Raw genomic sequence first — 23,859 nt, 5'->3', positions numbered from 1 at the left:
GGATATTTAAGCGACTCTTGGATAGGCACATGGCAGTTAGTACATTGAAGGGCATGAAGGGTAGTCTGATTTTAAAATAGGATAAAAGGCTGGCACAACATCGAGGAGTGAAAGTCCTGCACTGTGCTGTTCAGTTGAGTGTTGTATGTTCTATGTTGTTGTGCCATCGTGTACGCATGAAGTTGACTGAGGACGAAGGAAGTTATTGGGAAATCCTTTCCAATTTGGTCAGCATATCATTGGGAAATTATGTCTTTCTATACCCTCATTTTGTTTTAAATGGAAATAGATGTTGGAAAGAACCACCATTAAACTACCAGCAAATCGTTACAGATACACCTTTCCAAGTCTAATATCTTGTACTGAAATGTGCGAGCAAGGGGATAGTTTTATTTTTTTTACATTTGGCCAGAGTGGGAATGCAAACAATGAATGCACTCAGTTTCCAGTAAGGCTACGTTGAGGGAATTCCTTTTGGATAGAAATATCCGAACATATTGGCAGCAGATCAGGAGTTTGCTACATCAGAACAATCATGTCAACAAATGTGAGTTTGGCCGAATTGAGGAAAATCATCACAAAAGTTGCCTGTGACAATACCTAATCAATTAGGAATGGTGGATGGAGAGTAGGCAGGAAGCACTTCAATTCACTACTTCGAGGCTCCCATCAGCCCACTTCCCAAAATCCATCGTGGCCTGTTTACACTTCACTTCATTTCACTCTTGCTCCATATCAACAGTACGTATTCCTCCATATCTCTCTCAAATGTTTGGAAAAGAAAGGCGATGGTAAAAATGAAACTGTCTGAAAAGCTATCGGATAAGCCATGACAAAATAGTTCTTTCTTTAAATGGTACATTTACTTGTGATTGTTAATTCTTGAACGTTTCAATTCAGTTTAACCGTTGTCATGAATACATTTCGTGTTGCAGATGAAAATTGGTGGCCAAGACTGGTGAATGGGGGAAGTCGCTGTGATGGCCGAGTTGAGGTTTATTACAATGGAAGCTGGGGCAGAGTGGAGGACACCCTCTGGGATCTGAATGATTCCCACGTGGTTTGCACACAGCTGGGATGCGGTCATGCCTTAGAAACTTATAAGTCTTCACAGTACGAGGAAAGTGATAGCCGTCCGTGGGTGTATGATATCCAGTGTCATGGACAGGAATCTCAGCTCCGGGATTGTAGGATCTCAGGCCCATTGAATTCATCTGTCACCAACAGTAGTGGCGTAGTCATCCTCTGTTCAGGTAAGAAGACGCTACACAGAAAGACTTGCTCAGAACTATCAAAACAAATGTCTTCATGGTTCAATGCTGCGTCTACCAACGGGATAATTTTCATCTAGATGCCTTGCTATTTCTTCTTTGAAAATAAACTCAAGCATATTCCATGCTACAGAAGTTCAGCTAACCGGTCTATGTTTCCCCATCTTCCATCTCCCGCCCTTTTTAAACAGTGGCGTCACATTCACTGTTTTCCAATCTGCTGTAACCGCCCCAGAGCCCATTCAATTTTGTCAAATTACAATAAATGTATTTGCTATATCCACAATATCTCTTTTAGTATACTGGAATGCACTCCATCAGGGCCAGGAGACTTCTGTACCCTGAAATCCTTTCGCATCCTCAACACTATCTCTAACGTAGTACTGATTGTTTCCTAACTTGTTTCCTAACTTCGCCTCTTTCTCATTCAGTGGCATGTCATTTGTGTCATCCACTGTGAAAACTGAGACAAAATACCAACTCAATCCCTCCGCCATTTCGTTATACATTCCATGACTAAACACCCCTTCTCAACCCCAAAAGTACCCATTTTCAATTTAGCGACTCCTTTTTGTAATATCTATTTAAAGAAACATTTGCAATTTATCTTTATATCCCTGGTTAACTGTTGCCTCATAAAATATGTTACTTAATTTGAAGCCTTTTTTTGTGGCTTTCTGTTGATCTTTAATGCTTTCACAGTTTTCTAGTTTCCCACTGACCTTTGTCACTTTGTATGCCTCCTCTTCCAATTTGATAGACTCTTGATTTCCTTTGACACACATGATTGATTTATCCCTTTCCTACAGTTCTTCCTTTTCACTGATGAGCATTCTGAAATTCTCCTCTGAAATTCCTCCACTGTTCATCAACTGCCCCACCATAATGTGTTTGCTTCCAGTTTACTTCAGCCAACTCCTCCATCATTCTAATACATTCTCCCTTGATTAAGCATTACACGAATCAATATACTCTGCTGGACTAAATGAAGAAGGGAGTGCATATTGATCGTATAAAATTATGTGTTTTTAATCTAACAGAACATATTCAGTTAAGGCTTTCAGATGGTGGAAGCCCTTGTGCAGGTCGAGTGGAGGTTTACTACAATGGAACATGGGGATCAGTTTGTGACGACTCCTGGGATATGATAGACGCTGAAGTGGTTTGCAAACAACTGGGCTGTGGACACGTCATGGATATGTCACTTCCGTCCTCGGATGAACCCGGCTCAGGCCCAGTTTGGTTGAAAGATGTGAAGTGTTCTGGAAATGAATCATTTCTCTGGGAATGTCCTTCAGCACCATTGGGTCACCAAGACGATTGTTCTCATAAAGAAGATGTGAGAATTATGTGCTCTGGTAAGGCCACGCCATATTGTTATTCTCCATTTTTTGTTTTGATGTGAGACTTTATGGACTGTTGTATTGGGAATTAGGGAGTATGTGCAGCAAAGACAGCAACTGAACTTAGTGGTGCATGTGTCTCAGTGTTTCGCACTTATGCTTTAAAGCGCTAGGGATTCAGGGAATTGTGTGTGTGGGGTTGCATATTCTCCCCGTGTCTGCGTGGGTTTCCTCCGGGTGCTCTGGTTCCCTCCACCAATCCAAAGATGTGCAGGTCAGGTTAATTGGCCATACTAAATTACACATTGTGTTTGATGCGTTAGTCGGGGTAAATTCGGGTCGGGGAAAAGGTCTGGTTTTGTTTCTCATCAGAGGGTCAGTGTGGACTTGTTGGGCCTAAGCGCCTGTTTCCGTACACTGGGGAACCTAATCTGGAGTATATTCCTCGTTGAAGTGCATGCCAATCTCTGCACTAAAGGTATCATTAATGGTCCATTGTCAATATTCTGGAAAAGTGAATATTCTCCAAAATATTCCAAAGCGTGTATTCAGGAGAATCTGTCAATTATGTTTTTTAGTTGTGTACCCAGTGATGATCATTGTGATTCCTGTCTGTGTATCCCTCGATCGTTCTGCGGCTTTAAATCGGATTGATTCTTAATTTTCCTTCAGTGTATGTCCTCTTTATACTTTCTTCCAGATTTTCGCACATTAGACTTAGCCAATTTTTAAAAAAACTCTCGCACTGGTCACACATACTGGACATTTATTCTGATATACTTGCTTTGTCCGTGATCTTTTGAACTGTAACCACACTTCCTATTTGATTGCGAATCAGAATGGTTGAAATTGCCTTGGGGTTACCAAATACAAATTGCTCACCTCAATATTAAACAGGCATGATGTCAGCCCCTTTCCCAGTGAATCACTACTTCCACTCGGTGGAATCTGAAAATCTACTTTGACCTTAGACTTTCTATTTGTTGTCTGTTTCGTCTGGCTCCATCCTTAGAAACTGAATCCTTTCAAGATTTTACCAGCACATTGTTGGGTGACTTTTGAAATTCCGTGAACTTTGCATCTTATGCCCTGCTTCTCCTTCCGGTGTCCGTGCTTTCTGCCAAATGTTTAGTCAGGAATCTCATGTACCTTATTCATTGACAAGACCTGGGTTGAATGTCAGAGGAGAGACATGGGAATGTATGGAAGACATAAACAATTTATCAACCTTAGCGCGTTGGTATTTTTTGAACAGAGCACAAGGAGATGCGGCTGGTGAATGGAAAGAATCGCTGTGAGGGGAGAGTGGAAGTGTTCTACAACAAGACGTGGGGAACGGTGTGCTCGGAAAGTCTGGATTTCCACGATGCTGCAGTTATTTGTAAACAGTTGCACTGTGGTTTCCGGTTGGATGTTTCTTACGACAATAAATTATTCGGAGCAGGAACGGGACCTATTTGGCTTGGTGAGATTGATTGTCCATCACACGAGTCAACCCTTTGGCAATGTCAGCGAAATTCATGGGGTCAACCCAACTGTAACGGTAGGAAGGATGCAGGTGTCCTTTGTTCAGGTAACACGACAAACCTTCTCAATACTCACGTGTCATTTCAAACACTGATTACTAATAGAACAAGCATCTTTCTCCTCTTTTCAGGGAGCGAGGTAACAAAAGACCAGCCTGTCAGTTCACATTCCTGCCGACAACAATCAGGTGCGTTATCGTCATGAATGTGCTCACTCTTGAACCGATGTTTCTGCTTTATGCTGCATTCAATCATACTCACTCCTGTGCCACAGATCGGCAAAACAGCGTGCGCCTGGATGGAGGGAGGAGCAACTGTTCTGGGAGAGTGGAGATCATGTGTGATACACGCTGGGGCTCGGTGTGTGGTGATTCCTGGGATATAACTGATGCCAATGTTGTCTGCAGACAGTTGGGATGCGGCTTCGCTCTGTCGGCCGGAGGAGGGCACACTGTCCCCCAGGGTAACGATGTGATCTGGCAGAATGCCGTGAAGTGTAAGGGACGTGAATCCGCTCTGTCTGACTGTCTCTCCCCAGCACGAGCTCAAAGGCACTGCAATTACAAGGACATTGCCAATGTGATCTGCTCTGGTAAGCTAAATGTTGACGAGTGCCGACGAATTATCATTATTGTGGCAACTCATTGCCGTCATTTGTCTTCCTGAAGTCAATTTTACCTTCATGAATATTTGTACAATCTCTCCCTCAGAATCCGATTTGTTGCAGACTTCCCCTTCAACACCACCTGGAGGTATTTATGATTAAAAATATTAATGTTTCTGTTACCGTTACGTTTCTGATGAGTAGCGTTGATGCGTTTGGCACTTGCACGACTTTGAAGCTAATGTCAGTGTTTTCTTTTGAATGGATTCTATGCAATCACAAAGGCAGCTCTTAACTAAGATAAATCTCTTTGTCATCTCCTCCTTAAGGGCTGGAAATACCTATTGTCGTCTGCATAACCTTGGGAGTCATGCTAATCTGTGAGGTGCTCGTATTACTGGTGGTAATGCAGAGAAAATTACAAATGAAAGGTAAACCTCACAAGTGAGCTAATACTGAGCTATGTTTGTCGTTCCATATGGCTTTGGACCTTAACATTGTCATTCCACGCTTCCATCACTTGGCCTTGATCGTGATGAGTATGAGACCTTTTTCTTATATGTTCCTTTAGAGGTTTTGCCTGCTCAAACGCTACTTTTACTTTGATACAAATGCAAAAAATTTAAATACTGTATGTAGAACTTAAAATCAAATCAAAATAGCATTGAATATTCATCAAGGCAGAAAATACCTGCAAAGAGTAACAGAATGAACCTTTTACATGAACTTGTCACATACCATTAAGAACGAGAAATACCAGAACGCAAAATCAATGAAATTATTCAGTGCATTTCTCAGTCAGCCAGCAACTGGGTTTTCTTGTCTAACCAAACGACACCTGTGCATTCTTTATGCTAATTTCAAAGCACATCTTTGGGAGATCTATACCATTAGGTGGCAATGATGGCCAATACGACTTATATAATGCATCAGCTTATGTATTTTGAAATTGCTGTAAGTGTAGTTTACACGTATTAGTACAAAAAAGTACAATTATTTAATGATTATCACTTCATTAAAGTTCTCCTGATTTCACATTTCTCCTGATTTGCGTTAAACTAATATTAACAACAATATAATTGTCCAGTTACTATGACCATTTTGGAAAAAGTAATTTTTTCAAAGCATTGTGATTGAAGGACGGCTATCTTCAACATTCACGTGTGACCCCCTTCGTGATCATCAAAGTTTTGTTTGTCCAAAAATAAACAAAAAAGTAACAAAAAAACTTATTTCCTTGTCCATTGCCTGAACTAGTTTCAACTTCGACACTCCTCATTTTTTTCTCCATGTGCCATTCTGAGCTAGGATTTTCTTCTTTCAACATTGTCTGTGGAATTGCTAATTCTTCATTGGAACCAAATTGACCACAGACATGCTAGCAAGCAAAATTCCACTTTCTATCTTTAACATATTAAATTTCGCATGCTGATCAGTCATGAGAATGCATCATAGCCTGTTCACCTGGTTTTCCAAATCAATTATGCCCTCACTAATCGGTCAAAGTTGCGCTTAGATTCTCTTTTCCCGGATTTTATAAACAACCAGTAATTCGCACTAACGTTGCTTCACAAATAACCACACGTTGCTGCAGATGTTTAGCGACAAATGTTGACCAGTCAATCCTTCCTTCAACAGAACTTTACACTGTTGGCAGGGGCTCAAGTCTTGGTGTGTACCAAGGAATTTATGAAGAAATTGAGAACACTCCCACAGGCAAGAGGATGGATCAGAAACATGGAGCAGGTATATATTTCCAAACTCGTAGTAAACCATTCAAGAAGATGCAGAAGCTCCCTTCAATTTCCAGTTGTCAATGATCAGTGAAAAGGATGAACATGATTCGTTATCAAATCACTATCTTTGTGCTAAGGCAGCTGTCACAGTGAGAGGGCGGGGAGGGGTGTCTCTCTCTCTGTTTATAGAACATTGAATAGAAATGTACAGCACAAAACAGGCCCTTCAGCCCACGGTGTTGCGCCGAGGAAAAGTAAGAAGAATGTTTACTGCATGATAATTGTTGCTGACCTTAATATCTGAAAGACCATTCCTGATATTTATAGGTAAATATGTGCCGAATGGCACGTCCCAAATCCACCCTGGTTCCTCACTGACTCCATCAGATATCTGAAACTGCGAATAATCTGTCCACACGCTGATTTCTTGGACAATAATAAAACTGCAGTCATTACTATCGGTTACACAACACTTCATATCGGAACCAAAATTGAGCAATTAATGAACAAATAAATATTAAAAATTACAGCTCAATAATCAGTGGAGACAGATGTCCGTTGACTCATGCTGTGCATAGCGGAGCTGATATCTGGTGCTAATCACCTGCCATTCACCAGTGGTGCTGGAAACCAATGAAATAAAGCATACAATAATAATTAAATGGGACGTTTTACATTTATGTGCCTTAACTGATAATAGGCGAACAGCAGGTAGACGGGCACTTATCTAAAACATCAATATTACACCAGATTTGGGTGCATTGGCAGTACTGCCTACTAGACCTGTTGATGACAAATGAGTTGAATCACATAGATAGTGGAATGAAGTTCGCGACTAGAAGATTTGGTCTTGAATTAGTTATCTTGACGATAAATCTGAGAAGCAATATCACATGATCATATCTGAAATGACTGAATACTTTGATAAGCTGCGAATAACAGTGAAAAAAAGAATGAAAGCATTCTCAAAAATGGCATATACCAATCAACAACAGCGCGGAAATTACATTTAATTTATTCAAGAAATGTACATTATGTTACAGTTTTAAGAACGATTAAAGGTGAATCAGACAAAAAGTAGTTGCTTGGGAGACTGAAGACAAACTATTCTCTTGCTCATATATTCGGTCTAATGGCAGATATTGAGAATTAAGTCATTAAACGTGCTGTTTGTTAAAATGTTTGCACGATTTGAGGACCAAAATTTGTTTCTCATTTCTGATTGCAGTTATAATGCGTTTGAGTAAATTGAATGCTTTTCTAGTGTATCTTGCAATGGAAAAGAATTCAGTTATTGCTACAGAGAAGATGAAAGGATTATGTTTTCTACTTCGATGCTCCAGTTAAGATGATAACCCATAGCACCATAGACTATTAGACAAAGAGACACAGGAACAGAACTAGGCCATGCGGCTCCTCGAGTCTGTTCTGCTTTTAGCTCATGGCTGGCATGTTCTCAACCTCTTTCTCATGCCTTCCCCCAGGAACCTTTCAATCCCTCTCTCATCACGAATCTCTGTATCAATGACTTAGTTGGCAATCATAGCCATCTGAGGGAAAATGTTCGACAGATTCACTGCCAGTTGTATGCAGTAATTTCGTCTGATCAAAAATCTAATGGATCGTGCCCTCACGCTGACATTAAATGCCACAGTAACTCTTCATTTCTGTTTTCAGTAATTTCTGCTTCCGTTGATTCACTTAATCACATCGAATACTACACCAGCCATGGCTTGCATGACAATCATCCAGGATCAGAAAATCTTGAGGTGAACACCAACAGTATTTCGGGTGTGTATGAGTTCGTTTTCTCTCAATTCACTTTTGTCCTTCACTCTCTCTCTCTCTGCCATCCAAACATAAAGCTGTCAATGTTCAGAAGACTGAGAATGAAACTGCCACGTTTGGTACTACATGAGCAATGTTAATTTCAAAGAATGTTGCTGGTTTGGAATAATAGTTTCCAATTCCATTTACCCGCACGTTTTTCATTGTCTTTTGTGGCCTTCAAATCCAAATCTACCACTGAATACTGCTTAAATGTTATGAGGATCTTTTGATTCTGACACTCCGACTGTCAGTGAGTCCCAGATTCCCACCAGCTTCCAAGCCAACACAACTTTCCTCAAATCAACTTTCATTCTTCCTCTCACTCCCCAGAAATCCATTTCCCTGATGTTTGATCTCGCCTTCCCAGGAGAATTATTTTTTTCTTATCTACACTAATTGCGTCCTTCGTAATTCCTTGCAGCTCAATTCTATCTGCCCCTCAGTGGCCTCGGCTGGATTGAAACAAATAGCAATGGAGGGACATTCAGTCCATGACCCCTGTCCTGACATTCATTGAGATCATGGCTGGCTGTTATGTGTTCAAAATACAGATATCTGTCTTTGTCGTAAATACCTTATGGACTTTTTTGAACAAAAAATTATAATCTATCGCATATTTAAAACTGACACTTTATCTGAAATAAGCTGTTTTCAGAGGAAGACAATTCGAAATCCTTCTCAGCCTTTCTTCTTCCATGATGCCTTTTGAGTTGCCTATTGATAAATCATAGATTATGCCCCTGAGAGCTGGAATGTCCAACAATTGGAGGTAGTTCATCGTTAACTATTCGGTTTTGAAATTTTTCCTACCTTGGTGGTTGCACTTAGCTTTCTAATTTAGAGATAAAGCAGACCTCATTTGCTGTTGATCTCTGCACATGCTTCCTATGTTGATCTCCTCTGAAAAAAACCTAACTTCGAATTCCACGTTGCAGCATTAATGCTGTATTCTAGCACGAATCTCTTTTTCTCGCTCTTGGTGTTGTGTGTTCAAATTTCTATCAGAGATAATCATTTATTTTCCTCCAAGATCGAATTCATGGCAATTACGATGACATTGAAACTGAATCTCAGGATGGCAAGTCACAATTGGACAGTGATCCTGATGAACCTCTCGCACTGGCAAATGATGACAATGGTTTTTGTTCGCTCAGTAAGTTGAATTACAGTCACTCACATCACAAACACCATTTTGTGCACCCACACTGTCTTCATCCCCTTTCCATTCTATGAGTAATATTGCATTTACTGAAGATATAAGAATAAGATTCAAAATTATCAATGCCTTGTCCCCAAAATCTGTGACTGAGAAAGTGTGGTATTCCTGGTCAGGATCTTAATTTCAACACATTGAAAACTTCCGCTTTTTAACAAATGAAATGCTTTGATTTTGGTGAGACACTGCCTTTTGTCAGCTCTTTTCATAGCTCTATTTTCAGCCACTGTGAGATTGACAATCCATGAAACTCCGGTGTATAATGAATCATGTACTGGCTTATTGGAAAATATAGAATTTGGGTGTTTAGGTTGTCCGTGTATGAAATGGTGTGGTTCTTGTTGCTCACTGGGAAGACAGAGCCAATGGATTTTATTTGTAAAATCAAGGAGATCTGGGTTTCATGTGATCATTCTGTGTAACTGCACTCAAATCAATTGGCGACGATGAATGAGCTTTTCCAGTTTCAATATTATACCTGTCCCTAGTTCAGGTGTGTCATTGCACTAAACAAACACATGACCTTAACAGCTGCTCAGCCATTTTCGACATTTCAAACATGCCAATGAATCAAACTTCCAATGAATCAAACTTACTCCAATGTTCATAACAACTTGAATCATTCTCTAGTTCATCCACCAGCCCTCACTCAGATTGTTTTTCGTTTATTTACCTGTCGAGAGATATGTACTTTAACATGTCGGATTCATCACACTGCCAACCAAGCGACTGCATCTCATCTGATTCCTTTCCCACTTTAACGTCACTTCATGCTCATCTCTCCCAAATGTGAACCATAGCATTACATATTCGATTTTTTTTTCCAATTATTGTTCCAGTTGCAACAATATTTAAATATTTCTTAGCAATGCCACAAATAAAATCCGAAGTGATTGTGAAAATTATTAACAAACCTTGATCATCATTATCAACCTGACTAAATGGTCAATGACTAGGGTTACATTATTTAAAAGAGAATGTCAGGAGCTTTAGAAGTAATTTGAGGAAACGAATCACCACCTCGAGGGTGATGGGTTACTGGGATGCACTGTCTCTGTGTTCGGTGAGGCGGGATACCTCAAAATATTTAAAACTTGCCTGAGCGCTGGCAGTATTATAACATTGAAGTACATGAGTCTACTTCAGGAACATGAGACTAATATCAGAAGTAGCATATTTTTGACAGTGCATAATCCATGGGCCGACGGGCCTCTTCTGTGCTTTATGATTGTAAGCTTCTAGGATGCATTCTCTGACAAGGCCACACCATCCTCTTGAACACTATCAGCATTGTCCAGTTTCCCGGACAGCTCTGAGAGGTGCTTATTGTTCCTTGAATCATCTCATCCCCAGGCAGCACATGCTATGGTGGGTCTTGCAGCGTTTACACTGATGCCCTTTCAGGAAATTGATCCTTTGTCTGCGGATAGCTCACGTACCAAACGTGCGTTCAGTGTTACCATGGTCTGAAAGTGTGTTGCCAAATTTTGCAACAGATGCATCAAACTGATAAGAGCCACCTTGACCTTTTAGCTTTAATATTTCAGATGCAGAGGAGGTAATGGAAAAATCGGGCTGTGCGCAAAATTGTGAAATTTATTGTGCATTACATAATGTTGAGAATGATCACAGAATGCATGGCATCATTGACAATAGAATTATAGATTCATGAGAATGTACATCACTGAATCAGACCCTCAGGTACAACTCATCAGTGAGGACCAGAAACCCTAACCTAAATGGTCCCATTTGCCAACACTTGGCCCATATCTCTCTGAGTCGTGAATGTGGGGTTGGAAAACCACAGCAGGTCAGGCCTCACTCCTGATGAAGGGCTCTTGTCCGAAACGTCAATTCTACCGTCTTTGCATGATGCCTACCCTGCTGTGCGTTTCGAGCATTACACTCTTAACTCTGATCTCCCGCAACTGCCGTCATCGCTCTTTCCATATTCCTCTAAAGCTTTTTGTTCATATCCTCATCCAGGTACTTTTTAAAATTGTACCATAATCCACCACATCCTCTGGTGGTTCATTCCATCCACGAACAACTCTCTGCGTAAAAAAAGTTGCCCTTTATGTCCCTTTCATATCTGTGTCCTGGTTATTTGTAATGGGCACTTTCTAACTAGTGGGAAAATGTTATCTCGTCTCAGAGATCATTGAAGTTGCTTTACCAGAGCGAAAGGAACTAAATATTCTTCTAACATTGGACTTTCCATCACCACCTTGTGTGCAAACTCATGCACGGCCAGTGATGTAGTTTGGAAATGTCCTCCCTGCTGTAATTTAGAATCAATTGCTCCCAGAATGCATACAACAGCCCTCACAGATCAGAGGACGATAATTACTGAAGAATACGTTTAGTGAGATTGCTAATTGTAGGTTACATATTGGCAGAGGCATAATTGCTGACCACTTCTCTGTTACTCTTCAAGATCGATTCCAGGCTGCCCTTTACATCCAGCTGAGTGCGTAGATGGAGAAACCCATCAATACCCCATTTGCAATTTGGCCTTTAATCAGTCTGATATTTTAGAGGCAGACATTATCGTTTTCTCCAATCCCTATTGTGAAACTTTCAACTCGAGATTCATAGTTGCATTGTCTGTAAAGCGAGCCACAGGTGACATGTCTAGAAGTGGACTCAAATTACTTTCTTTACCTTTTCAGATAAATAAGAAAGTCGATTTCAACATGGGACGTCCTGAGCCAGATAATATTTCAAGAAGTCATCTACTATCATGAACCAAGTGTCAAATATTTTTCTCGATGTATGCTGTAATTCGTCACCATGTGCTTTGCCTTGAAACGCCTTCATTAGTATTCTTTCTTTTTGATCATATGTGTTTTTAAACGGGCAGCAGACAGATTGCATGGAGATTTTTTTTGTCTAATTAATCACATGATTCATTTCTCTTCATGGATCAATTCACTCTCTCTTAAGAGCGACGTCCCTATCATTTACGAATGAGGCTTTTCTCTTCAGAATTCCACGTGTAATTGCTTTGCTTTTTCATACACTTGATGTACAACGTATTTTGCAGTTCATCAATAAAAATGCGGTGATTACATATATGGGTTGGGATTCTGTGTCACTTTGTTGATGTCAGTGCCACAGTCAATGTGTGTGAGTTTCAGTGAGTGATTGGTTGTGGGTGTAATCTGTAAGTGTGTCATCATGTCCTGGATGCGAGTATTTTGGAAGCCAGAATGAAGGACAGAAATATACAGTCAACCGTGAAATCTTAGTAACATTGATATACAGGGGGACCTCTGCATACATTCACACAGCTTCTGAAAGTAGCAACACAGTGGTAAGGTGATCAAGAAGGTGGTTGTCATGCTTACCCTCACCAGTCAGGGCACAGATAATAATTCAAAGTTTGTGAAAAGATTTGTAGCTCGGGTGCTCGTTGTTGTGGTTCTGTTCGCCGAGCTGGGAATCTGTTGCAGACGACACGTTCCCCAGGACAGGGGACGAAACTTCTGCACCACAAATTCCGAGCTCGACGAACACAACCACAACTGATAATGATTGTTTAAAGTCAGATTGCTTGCTATCGAAGTTTAGGAAAACCACACTTGGAATATTGTGTTCAAGTCTTGACGCCACACAGCCAAAGGGATGTGTAAGCTTTGGAGAGGTTACAGAAAGTGTTCACCATAACGTGGCCTGGTTTGGAGGATGTTAGTTACCAGGAGAGGTTTGACACATGTATATTGTTGTCAATTGAACATCAGAGGCTGGTGGAGGTTGGGTGTAGGTGTCCTGATAGAACTTTAGAAAATGGTGAGAGGTCACGATAAAGTGGCCATAGGTTTGTTCTACCCGGGTAGAAAAGACAGATGGGGTGAGGGTGTGGTTAAAGGTTGAAGGAAAAAGAGGGTAAGGTTAAAGGAGATGTGAAAAGCAGCTTTTATTTCACTCCGAAGGTAGTTAGTGCCTGAAACTTGCAGCTAGAGAGGTGTTGGAGTCGCATACAATAGAACCGTTTAAGTGCAATCGTGACAGATACATGAACAGGCAGGGACTAGAAAGACACTGAGAACGTCGAAAGAAAATGTTTTAAATATAGAAATGCGTCATGTGTCAGCACAATCTTGGTGGGCCCAAGGACCTGTTGCTGTGCTCAACTGTTCTTTGTTCTCTGATCCGTTTGTTATTGCTCGTTTGCTCTGTGTATCACTTCTTACCTGTACTATTTGACATGTTCATAATTATGCTTGTTTATTTCACTATTTTGGCCCTTCATTGTTTGTGCACACTGTCAGTTTGCAAAAAAAACAAAACACAAGACCAGCCAGCATCTTAGCGTTCTGAAAATCCAATGTCACCAACGGAGCAGACTGCAGCTCTGCAACCCTGCACAATGTGTGGCATACAATTGGCAAGGTCTCGGCAACTGGGCTGAGGTGGGGCGGGTGGATGGGAGTGGGGTGTGGTGGGGGTGCCGGCGTTCACGTATTTGCAGGGGCACAAATTTGTGGCCCATGTTAAAATTGGGAAGGAGTTTTAGTGTAGCAGAAATTCGGGAGAAGGGAAAATTTAGAATGCTATGAACTGTGGACTCGTATTTGAGGAACAAAAATTTGTGTGGTGATGTTTTGAGGGTCAGGCATTGTGGAAGAGGTAAAGAGAGACAGAGGGAAACAAAGAAAATTTTTTCGCAGAGCAGCTCTGTGCCTCTGCCTCTGTGCAGTGGGGTCTCTGTTGTTTTTGATTGAATCTGTTGAAATGGGGTTAAACCCAACTACTCTCTCAGTGTCCGTATCTGTTATGTTTAAAGTGATGAAATGATTATGGTCAAGTTGATGGGTTGCCCCACATGTGTTTGCCTGTGTTTTGATGTGTCCATTTCTGTGTCTACATGTGGCTACAATGAGGCTCTTTTCTTTAAAGTGATACAATGCCATCCTCTGTTGGCCTCCCCATGCCACTGCTCCAGCAGCAGAATATTTTTCGGAGAAATCATGAAAGCCCGTGAATCTCTCAGGTTGCACAATTGTTTCCTTCTTCAAACTTTGTAGACACAGTGCAGCTTTGTCTGGGAGATGTGGCTCTTGAGATGTGACTGCCTCAGATCTGCACGCACCTTCATAGTTCACCATGGATCCCATGTGAGTTCATCTTTTATACTTTATCAGCCTGGTGGGGTGTGGGGTGGGGTGGGGTGTGGGGTGCGGGACCTTGACAAAGGACTTTCTAAAGTTTATACAGGTAATACTTACTGTCATGCCTTCGTCAGACATCTTTAACGCTTCCTCAAAACAATCCTTACATCTTTAAGAATCTAATCCAATAATTCTCCATTAAGATTAGACAAGATGATCAGAGGATTGGATAGGGTGGACAGTGACAGCCAATTTCCAGAGATGGTGATGGGTAGCACGCGGGGATACAGCTTTAAACTTGGCGGGGTGATAGATGAAGGACTGATGGGAATAGCCAGGGTGTGGAACGCCCTAACTACAACAGCAGTAGACTCGCCAACTTTAAGGGCATTTAAATGGTCATTGGATAAACATTTTGATGATAATGGAATTACGTAGTTTCGATGGGATTCAGATTGTACCACAGGTCAGCGCAACATCGAGGGCCAAAGGTCCTGTACAGCGCTGCAATGCACAGCGGTCAAATAAGGCTCACTCGTTTGCAATTTCCTGTTTTTTTCCTTCGTAACGTAATAACATCAGCTATTTGTCAGCCCTCTCTTATGAGGAAAGGAGGATATAAAGATTTCTGACAAAGCCTCAGCAATTTCCTCACCCGCCTCCTCAGCATTCAGGGGTATATCACATCAGGTTCTGAAGAGTTGCCAACCTCAATCCTTTCCAAAACAGCCAACACGTCGTCCTTTCTTCTGGATTTCCATGTGCTTGAATATCAGTGTGCCTCTGCGGTGAATGACCATCCACCGCATTCTTCTCCTTTGTTAATACTGATACATTGTGTTCGGAAAGATCCTCACCCAGTCTCTCCAGCTTCACACACTGAGTGGGCCTCCCTTTTTCCCAGCTACCCTCTTGCTCCTTACGTACGTATAAACCGCCTTGGAATTTTCCTTATCCCGTTTGCTGAAGCGATTTCATGACCCCTTTTAGTCCTCCTACTTTCGTGTATGGATTCTTTTCGATTTTCTTTGTACGTTCCAAGATCTCTGTCTGGCTTTCCCAAACTTTTTGCACACTTCATTTTTCTTTTTGACTAAGCTTGCAATTTCTCTTGTCATCCAAGTTTCTTGGCTCTCACCATCCTTATCCTTCAATTTCACTGGAACATGCTGGTCCTGAAATCTATATCGACCAGCCTAAAAAGATTCCTATTTGCCAGATATAGACTTACCCTCTCCTGGCTTTTGGGAAGGGTTTGGAGGGGGGCGAAGAGTGAATGGGAGTGGGTTGCGGAGGTGGCGTCTTGAGTAGCTCGGGATTGATTTTAATTTGGTTTTGCTACTTTTCTGACGCCTGAAATTGTTTTATTTTTTCCAAATGTTAGCCAGTGTTGTGGGTGGAGGGGCTATTGATGCCTCTCCACCCACAATGCACACATCACCTCGCCATGGAAATGAATGATTTCAGCCTTCCCCAGCCCAGAAATCGCAAATGGATTGCGACAGTTTAGTCCACTCTACCTCCACCCCCCCCCCCCCCACCCTGCGACACCAACTGAACCCAACCCAAACCAAAATGGCGAGGAAGATATTTGTTGCCTGCGGACACAAATTTAGTGGCACAGGGTGTGTGTTATTCCTTGAATGGGGCACCGCGATTAAATCTGATGGAAATGAATAGAGTGGAGTTCGGCAATGCGCGTTGACGTCAGGTGATGGTGATGGGGCATCACAGTGCGGTGCATGCTGACATCAGACTTAAGCCCTGGAAGATGGCGGTAGCTGGAGAGGGAGGGGAGCGTGAGAGCGGTGCGAATACCCTTTCTGCCTGGGGGTTTTGAATTCAGAGCTCTGGCCAGACGCTGTTGCTAGGTTTGCCGCAGGCATGGGGGCAGGTGAGGGAAGGTGGTCCTGTTCGGAAGTTGGGGAAGGACCTGTAACAAATTTCTGTGCATGCATGTCAATACAGAATAACCTAGTATGTCTGAATACCAATTATCCAAATATTGGATTATCCGAAGGTGATCTTGAGGTCCCGATAGAATCATTCCATTAAAGATGTGTTTCCATCAGTGATCACACCTTTTGTTTGCAGGGTCTAAACAGGCACATTCTGCGAAAAAAACTGACGTTCCGCCCTCTCTCCTCCCACTTTCTCTGGAATTCTACAGAGAGATGTTCCCAACCACCCCGCTTTCCCAGATAATCTCTCCAACATTGAAGTGTAAAAGGCAGAGGTGGAAGACGTCAAAAACGTGCAGTGAATGTACTACATCTGGCTTTGTGTGTGTGTGTGTGTGTGTGTGTGTGTGTGTGTGAGCGCGCGCGTGCCTTTGAAGAATTACCACACAAAGACAACTGCAGCAGTCTTGTTGGTGGTGAACAGTCCAGCTGCCCTGGAGAGGGTTGCGGGGATAGTATTGGAGGGGTCGCTGCTCAGGGTGGGGGAGGCGTTGTACAATGTGGAAGGGCGGGTAGGCGGAGTCGTCCAGTTGGGGGGAGGAGATGTTGGAAAGGGGATTGTCGGGGGTCGGTGTTGGGGGGGAAAGGGGAGTAGTGTTGGACGAGGTTGAGGAGTAGGGCCGCTGTTGTACGCAGTTGGGTTGCAGGGGATGGTGTGGATAATTGAGGGGCAGGGAGGTGTTGGATGGTGGAGGCCGGGGCATAGGGGGAGGTGTTGAACTGTTGAGGGGTGGGAGTGGATCGTTGTCAATGGGCGTGGCGAGGTGTTTGTACGGATTTATGGGGAGCGGTAGTGGGGCGGGTTTGGCAAGTGGTGTGGTGTCTCGCGTGCTGTGTTCTGCTGCTAGTCTCCTGAATGGGGAGCAGATTTTAAAACTCTGAGCCCAGGAGGAAAGGCATTTAATTGATTATGGGAATAATCAATTATCCACACGAAATATTGCTTGCCCATCTCGTTTGGATAATCGATGTTCTCCTGTAAATGGGGAGGAGCAGGTGAGGGGGAACTCACCCTTGGATAGGAGTGTGGGAGACCTGGGACCAGAAGCTGTTGCTAAGCTGGGCCCCATAACGCATCAGTCTTGTGGAGGGGTTGGTGTGGCAGGGGATGCAATATATTTATGCATGTTTGTCAGAATATGGGAGGGGTAATCATCCCTGAGGTGAGTGGGACACCATGGGGCAAGAGGCTCTTGTTAGATTGAGCCCCAGAACATGGCAGCTCGCTGAGTTGTATGGGGGTTGTGGAGGAATGGTGTTGCAGGGGACGCCATACGTGGACAGAGCAACTCGCTCAGTCTTGGGGTGGTGTGGAATGTTTGTCAGTATATGGAAGGTTCAGTGTCTGTGCAGACTTTACTCTGGGACAGGGCACCTTACAGAAATATTGTGGGCAGGGGTAGTAATACGTGTCTACATGGGTGTCAATATATGTGTGTGGGCAGGTAAGTGGGAGACGCGAGGGCCAGAGGCTGTTGACGGCTGGTAACAGGACTAGGCAAAAGCGGGTACTGCAGATGATGGAGGTTCGAACCAAGATTAGAGTGGTGCTGTAAAATCACAGCAGGTCAGGCAGCAACCGAGGAGCAGGGAACTCGACGTTTCAGGACTGCTCAGCTCACTCAGTCTTGGTGGGGTGATGTGGTGCAACGCATTGAAATATGAGTCAATATATTTCGAGGATCTGCTCAGAGTGTATACATCCCTGGCGTGAATGGGAGATCTTGTGGCCAGAGGCTGTTGATTGGCTGGCCCCCAGGATGGGGCATGTCACTGAATATTTGGCGGACGAGAGTGTTGGCCATTGAGTCTTGGCTTGGGAAAGTGGTGGGTTAATGCACATATGTTGATATATTGAAGGGGCATGTAAGAAGGTTATTTGTCCTGGGGGCAGTTTGAGACCTTGGGGCTGGAGGCTGTTGCTAAGCAGCATCCTTGGATTTGGGGAAGAGTGCTGGAGATGAATGAGCCAGGTGTTTGGGAGAGTTATAATATAAATACATACATGTCAGTGCATAGGGAAGGGGCAGTTGAGTGTGTGGCATATTCCTGGGGTGTAAGGGTGTTGCTAGGCTTAGCTCTCAGATGGGCATTGTCGAGTGAGACCTGGGGTGGGTGGGTTGTATACACATGTCAATGTATGGGGAAGGATAGTTAAATGTGTTCGGCACACTCTTTCTGAACCCGAGGCTGTCCTGGACTGGCCCTCAGGATGTAGGGCTTGGATGAGAATGGTTGAGATGTTTGGAGAGTAGAGGGGTTTCGGAGAAAATAAATATGTCCACGTACGTCAGTGTATGGGTACGACCAGGTGAGAGGGGTTGTATATGTGCACTGTTAATTCTGGAACAGTGGACAAAGGCTGATGATAGGTTTCCCATGTGACAGAGGCCGATGTGATGTTGTGGATGGGGGCTGGGATTGAAATGTAGGTAAGTGTACAAATGTACTGGACTCTTTTGAGAGACTTAGGCCTGGAATGTGAATATCAATGAATAAACGTAGAGAGATCAGCGTGTGACGAGTTTGATCAGGGTATTTAAGATGAGAGATGAGGTGCAGGGATGGGGGGGCTGGGAGCTGGGCGAGGACAGTTGATTGACATGGGTATCGCTTGTTGGATCCGGCATGAATCGCTCCCATTCCTAGTTGCCTCCCTGGAGAAGCTGGTAGTCAGCTGGTTCTTGAACCACTGCAGGTCGGCCCACAAGGTTCCACAGAAAAGATATTCCCAGATACTGACCCAATGACGCTGAAGGATTAACCAATACATTTTGGAGATGGAGTCCGACGGGGTCTTGAAGCAGATGTTATTCCCGCATATCTGCTGCATCTATTCCTCTTAGATGAAAGTGGCTGTGGATTTTAGGTAGGTCCTATCTGAGGAGCCGCGGGGAGTTTCTGCAGTACATCTTGTCGATAATAAACATGGCTCCTACTGAGCGTCGGGGGGTGCAGTCAGGGTGAGAGGGAGAAGGTGTTTGTGAGTGCGGGGCCAGCGAGTTGGGTGGCTGCATTGTCCGTGGACAGTGTCGAGATGCTCAAGTGTTGTCAGAACTGTCCACGTCCAGGGCATATGGGGAGTAATTCCTTATCATCCTGAATTGTCGATGGTGGGACAGGCTTCAGGGAGGGGAGTCAGGAGTGGAGTTCATCGCAGTGGAATTCCCAACCTCCGTCCTGCTCTTGTCGCTGCTGTGTTTGTATAGGGCTGGGTCCAGGTCATTTTCTGATCAATGGTAACCTCCAGGAAGTTGATAGTCGGGTGGAGGAGGGGGGGGGGGGGAGGGGAATGAGGTTCATTTACGGTAACATCAGTGAACGTCAAGGGGGTTATGGTTAGATTTTCTCTCAATGGTAACCCCCCTGGATGTCGAGTGTAGGGGAGTGAGGTGTGGAATTCAGTGATAGTAACACCATAGAACCTCGGAGGTGGGAAGGGTAGAGCGTGGTGATGGTTCGATTCTCTCTTGTTAGACTTGGGCATTGCCTGGAATTAATGGGCATGAACATGACACTCAGACAGACGTGATTGGCTCAAATTCCACCCACAGTGTGTCTTTCCTCCTCATTTTTGAAGTTTTGAACGGGGAATTCCAGATACGCGTAGCTCGACTTGGAACAGAAACCACAGGCTCTGCTCATCGAGTAAACATAACCCTGCACAACGTCAACATACCCACGTTAGTCACAGAGTAAAGTGTCCTCTGCACTATCCTCCATCAAACACTCCCAGTGACATCACAGTGTCAAATACAGAGTAAATCTCCCTCTACACTGTCCCCTCACATCAAACACTCCCAGCACGGGATGAGATGCAGTGTAAGGCCCCCTCCACTCAGGAGTGTAGAGGCTGCAGCACACTTGCACTCAGGCGCTGTCTCACAGACAAATAGTGCAAAACGGTCATGATAAACTGGAAATTGTTGATGATTTGAATTAATGTAGCTAAAAACGCTAAACTGCACCCAGTTTCGTATCCATGGTAACACAATCAAATTCCTGATAGTGTTGGCGATCCGATCAGAACGCACAGCAGAAACTTGGGGCGATTATGATTTCAATATTTAGATTCCATTCACTGTCTCTATACTAATAAACTCAACAAACAGTGCCGAAAATAGACCACATGTGTTCCTATGTAAACCACGTGACAAATCCAAACAGACAAATATTGTTTAAACCGCATACACTCAGTCAGCAGTAATACGATTGAAGAGGTCATCCTCAGTGCTGTCAAACAGGAACCGCATGGCAATAAACTGTACAGTGATTCGCAGTCTGAGTTCCACCAGACACACTTGGCTCTTAATAAAACATCCAGAACGCTGGAAATCTCAGCATATCTCTCTGCATCTGTGGAGAGAGAAACAGAATGATTGTAAAACTCACCAAATAGCGGACTGGGTGCAGCTCCAACAAAACTCAAGAGGCTTGACAGCATCCACAAGAACGCAGCCCGAGTGACAAGGACCACACGCACAAACATCCACCACCCATACTCAGTAACACCATGGTGTACTCTTTTCATTAAAAAAACACCAAGGTTTCTCAGAAAGCCGCTAACATACTCACAACTTCCACCCAGAGAATAAGGTCAGCAGATATGTGGGAAAGTTCCCTTCTATGGCAATCATTATCCTTTCTAAGTACATTTAAGTCTTCAATGGATAAGCAGATGGACGTACATGAATACTGTTGCTTAGATGGGCTTCAAATTGGTTTGACAGGTCACCGCAACATCGAGGGCCGAAGGCCTGTACTGCTCTGTAATGTTCTATGTTTTATGTTCTATATCCTGCCTTGAAAATATGTCGCCATTCCTTCATTGTCATTGGGTCAAAATCCTGGAAATTTCCTCCCTCATGTCATTGGCCGTCTAACTGTAGCAGGTCGACTGCAAAGTTTCAAGAAGGCAGCTCATTATGAACTTCTCCAGAAAAAGTCGTGATGGGTAGAAATGCTGAGCAAGGCAGCGATGCCCATGCAGCATGTTTGAATTTTAAACAGCGATGTGAAGATGGCTGCAGGGAAATCGTTTGAGGTGCAGATCATGATTTGCATGCCATTCCACGACTGAATACACACAATATCTGAATTATCTACCTAATTGGTCCCCGTATTCCAAAGTGCAAGGAAACAGGTGTTTGAACTCCACATTGGCCTGAATTTGTTGCTAATCTTCTTGTCTGCCTGTTTCAAAGGAACTCTTGCCAGAATGAGGCGACCTTAAATATCGACTCACGTTGACAAATGCTTTTAAAGTCCCATACGCTTCATTGGTCAGCTCCTTTCACTGAAAATGCACTATTTTTCCTGCCTATGAACCCATTCTCTGTCCTGGCAAGTATATTTACTCCAATAAATTGTATTTCAATTTTGAACTCAAGTCTATTCTGTTGGATCTTTACATAGATCTTCCAAAATCCGTGAACACAACGTGGACCAAGTTATTCAATTTTCGTATAATACTTATCCACTCAAAAATCGTAGCATTTTTAAAACACAATTTCCTTCCCATGCATCATATAATTTTGTCTGATCCCAATTAATGCCTATTATTACACTGCTTATGGCAGACACTGTCATGTCCCGAGTACTGCATTCATCACGACATCCTGTACATTGTGGTTTCTCCCATCCTCAAATTGAGAACAGTTCGTTCACATTTTGCATCCCTAATCTGCCAGATTTTGTTTTTTTTTTTCAGAAAGTGCAAACATTTTCATTGTGATAGATCGAAACATGGATTGAATCTGTTACCATTTCATTTAGTCCAATAAATTCAGTTGACCAGGCCCCCCGCCACATTCCAATGAAGGCCTTAAGTCTAAAATGTCAATTCGTCTGCACCTCGAATGCTGCCTGTGCTTTCCCAGCACCACACGTTTCGACTCTGTTCCCCAAATGTGCAGTCCACACTTTCTCCAATGAATTGACCAATCTGTGCACATTGATGTACACTATGTGCACTCACAGAGTTGTAAGGGCGTGGAGAGCTCTGCTTGCAACAGTAGTACACTCGACAACATTTTGGACATTTAAATGGCCATTGGATTGACATATGTATGAAAATGAATTACTGTAGCATTTTTCCGCAGATCAGCGCAACATCGAGGACAGAAGGGCCTGCGTTACGCTGCATTATTCTATGTTCTGCACTCTGTAGATTTAAAGTCACTGGTGACATGATGCGAGGCCGCGCACATTTGAAAAGTGAGACATATCTAGGGGAAATCTGTTTTTTTTTTGGAAATTTGAAAGATTATGCAAAGTTGCTGTATTACACTGTATCTGTCCCATAGGAGCTGACAATGATAGGAGGAAATTAATGGAATTTGAAATTTGAGCAGAAGTTTCAGAGGAAAAAAGAAAAGCAATCATTTCCTCTCGCAAATAAGTTGCTGAACACATTCGAACAATGATAATGATTAGTTTAATATTGGTAGGTATACTGAGAAAGATGAGTGAAGCACTTTGTCAGAAGACAAATAGAAATCAAAATATGTGATTAGAAGACAATAAGATTCTTGGGGAGCTACTTAAGGTTTTTTTTTAAAAGTTGGTTCAATTATTAACACTTTTTTATATCATGGAAAAGTGAACCTAAAAACAAAGGCAAACAGTTGAAGAAGATGCTAAGTCGGGCAGCATCTGTGAGCACAAAAAGCGAGGTAATATTGAGAATACAATGTGACTGTACCGGAGAATGACAGTTTTCCACACTGAGCACAGAGGGTGAGGAGAGAGACTGGAAAAGATGGTCAGAGTGGTCAGAGAATAAGACAACAGGCCGCTAATTATAGGAAAGGACAGAATTAAGTGTCAGAATAGGTTCTGTTGATTGGGGGCGACGAGGTGAATGTTGGTCTGCTTTGCTGAGACCAATGCTGACAGGAGACGGATAGACAAAGGACCTGTGATCCAGAGAAAGGACAGATTTTCTGCTCTGAAGTTGTTGGACACCATTTTGAATCCTGAAGAGTGCACAGTGCAGAAGTGGAAATTGAGCTGTTTCTGCAGCTGCTCGAGGAGATGTTGAGTTGCACAGCGACTTCAATGAATCCGCAACCAATAACCTCCTGTGGTCGTGTGATGATATGATATGGATCCGGAGTGAGGACTCGCTTCCAAGTCAAAATCTTTAACGTCATTGATCTCTCAAGATGAACTGCCTTTTGGAATCCGCTGTTTTTGTGCCCATTAATGGTCACATCACTTTTCATTGGGTGTAGAAGACAGTGCTCAGTTCACAGTC

At 43.1% G+C, this 23,859-nt stretch overlaps 1 protein-coding gene across 1 annotated transcript in view; it reads left to right on the top strand.

Annotated features, from left to right (window-relative positions):
• The window catches only part of LOC132807713 (deleted in malignant brain tumors 1 protein-like), a gene marked incomplete at its 3' end in the record, with an annotated part of 95,581 nt that overhangs the window by 42,859 nt on the left and 28,863 nt on the right, over positions 1-23,859 (top strand). Inside the window, exons 5-9 of the mRNA XM_060821745.1 lie at positions 936-1,253; positions 2,312-2,629; positions 3,870-4,079; positions 4,415-4,732; positions 9,341-9,463. Coding sequence (XP_060677728.1) covers positions 936-1,253; positions 2,312-2,629; positions 3,870-4,079; positions 4,415-4,732; positions 9,341-9,463 — 1,287 coding nt within the window. The remainder of the gene's footprint in view (positions 1-935; positions 1,254-2,311; positions 2,630-3,869; positions 4,080-4,414; positions 4,733-9,340; positions 9,464-23,859) is intronic.

The sequence above is a fragment of the Hemiscyllium ocellatum genome, assembly GCF_020745735.1.
Source record: "Hemiscyllium ocellatum isolate sHemOce1 chromosome 27 unlocalized genomic scaffold, sHemOce1.pat.X.cur. SUPER_27_unloc_2, whole genome shotgun sequence".
In the NCBI taxonomy this organism is placed as follows: Eukaryota; Metazoa; Chordata; class Chondrichthyes; order Orectolobiformes; family Hemiscylliidae; genus Hemiscyllium; species Hemiscyllium ocellatum.
The sequence above is the reverse complement of the archived record's forward strand: the minus strand, read 5'-3'. Positions and strand labels throughout refer to the sequence as shown.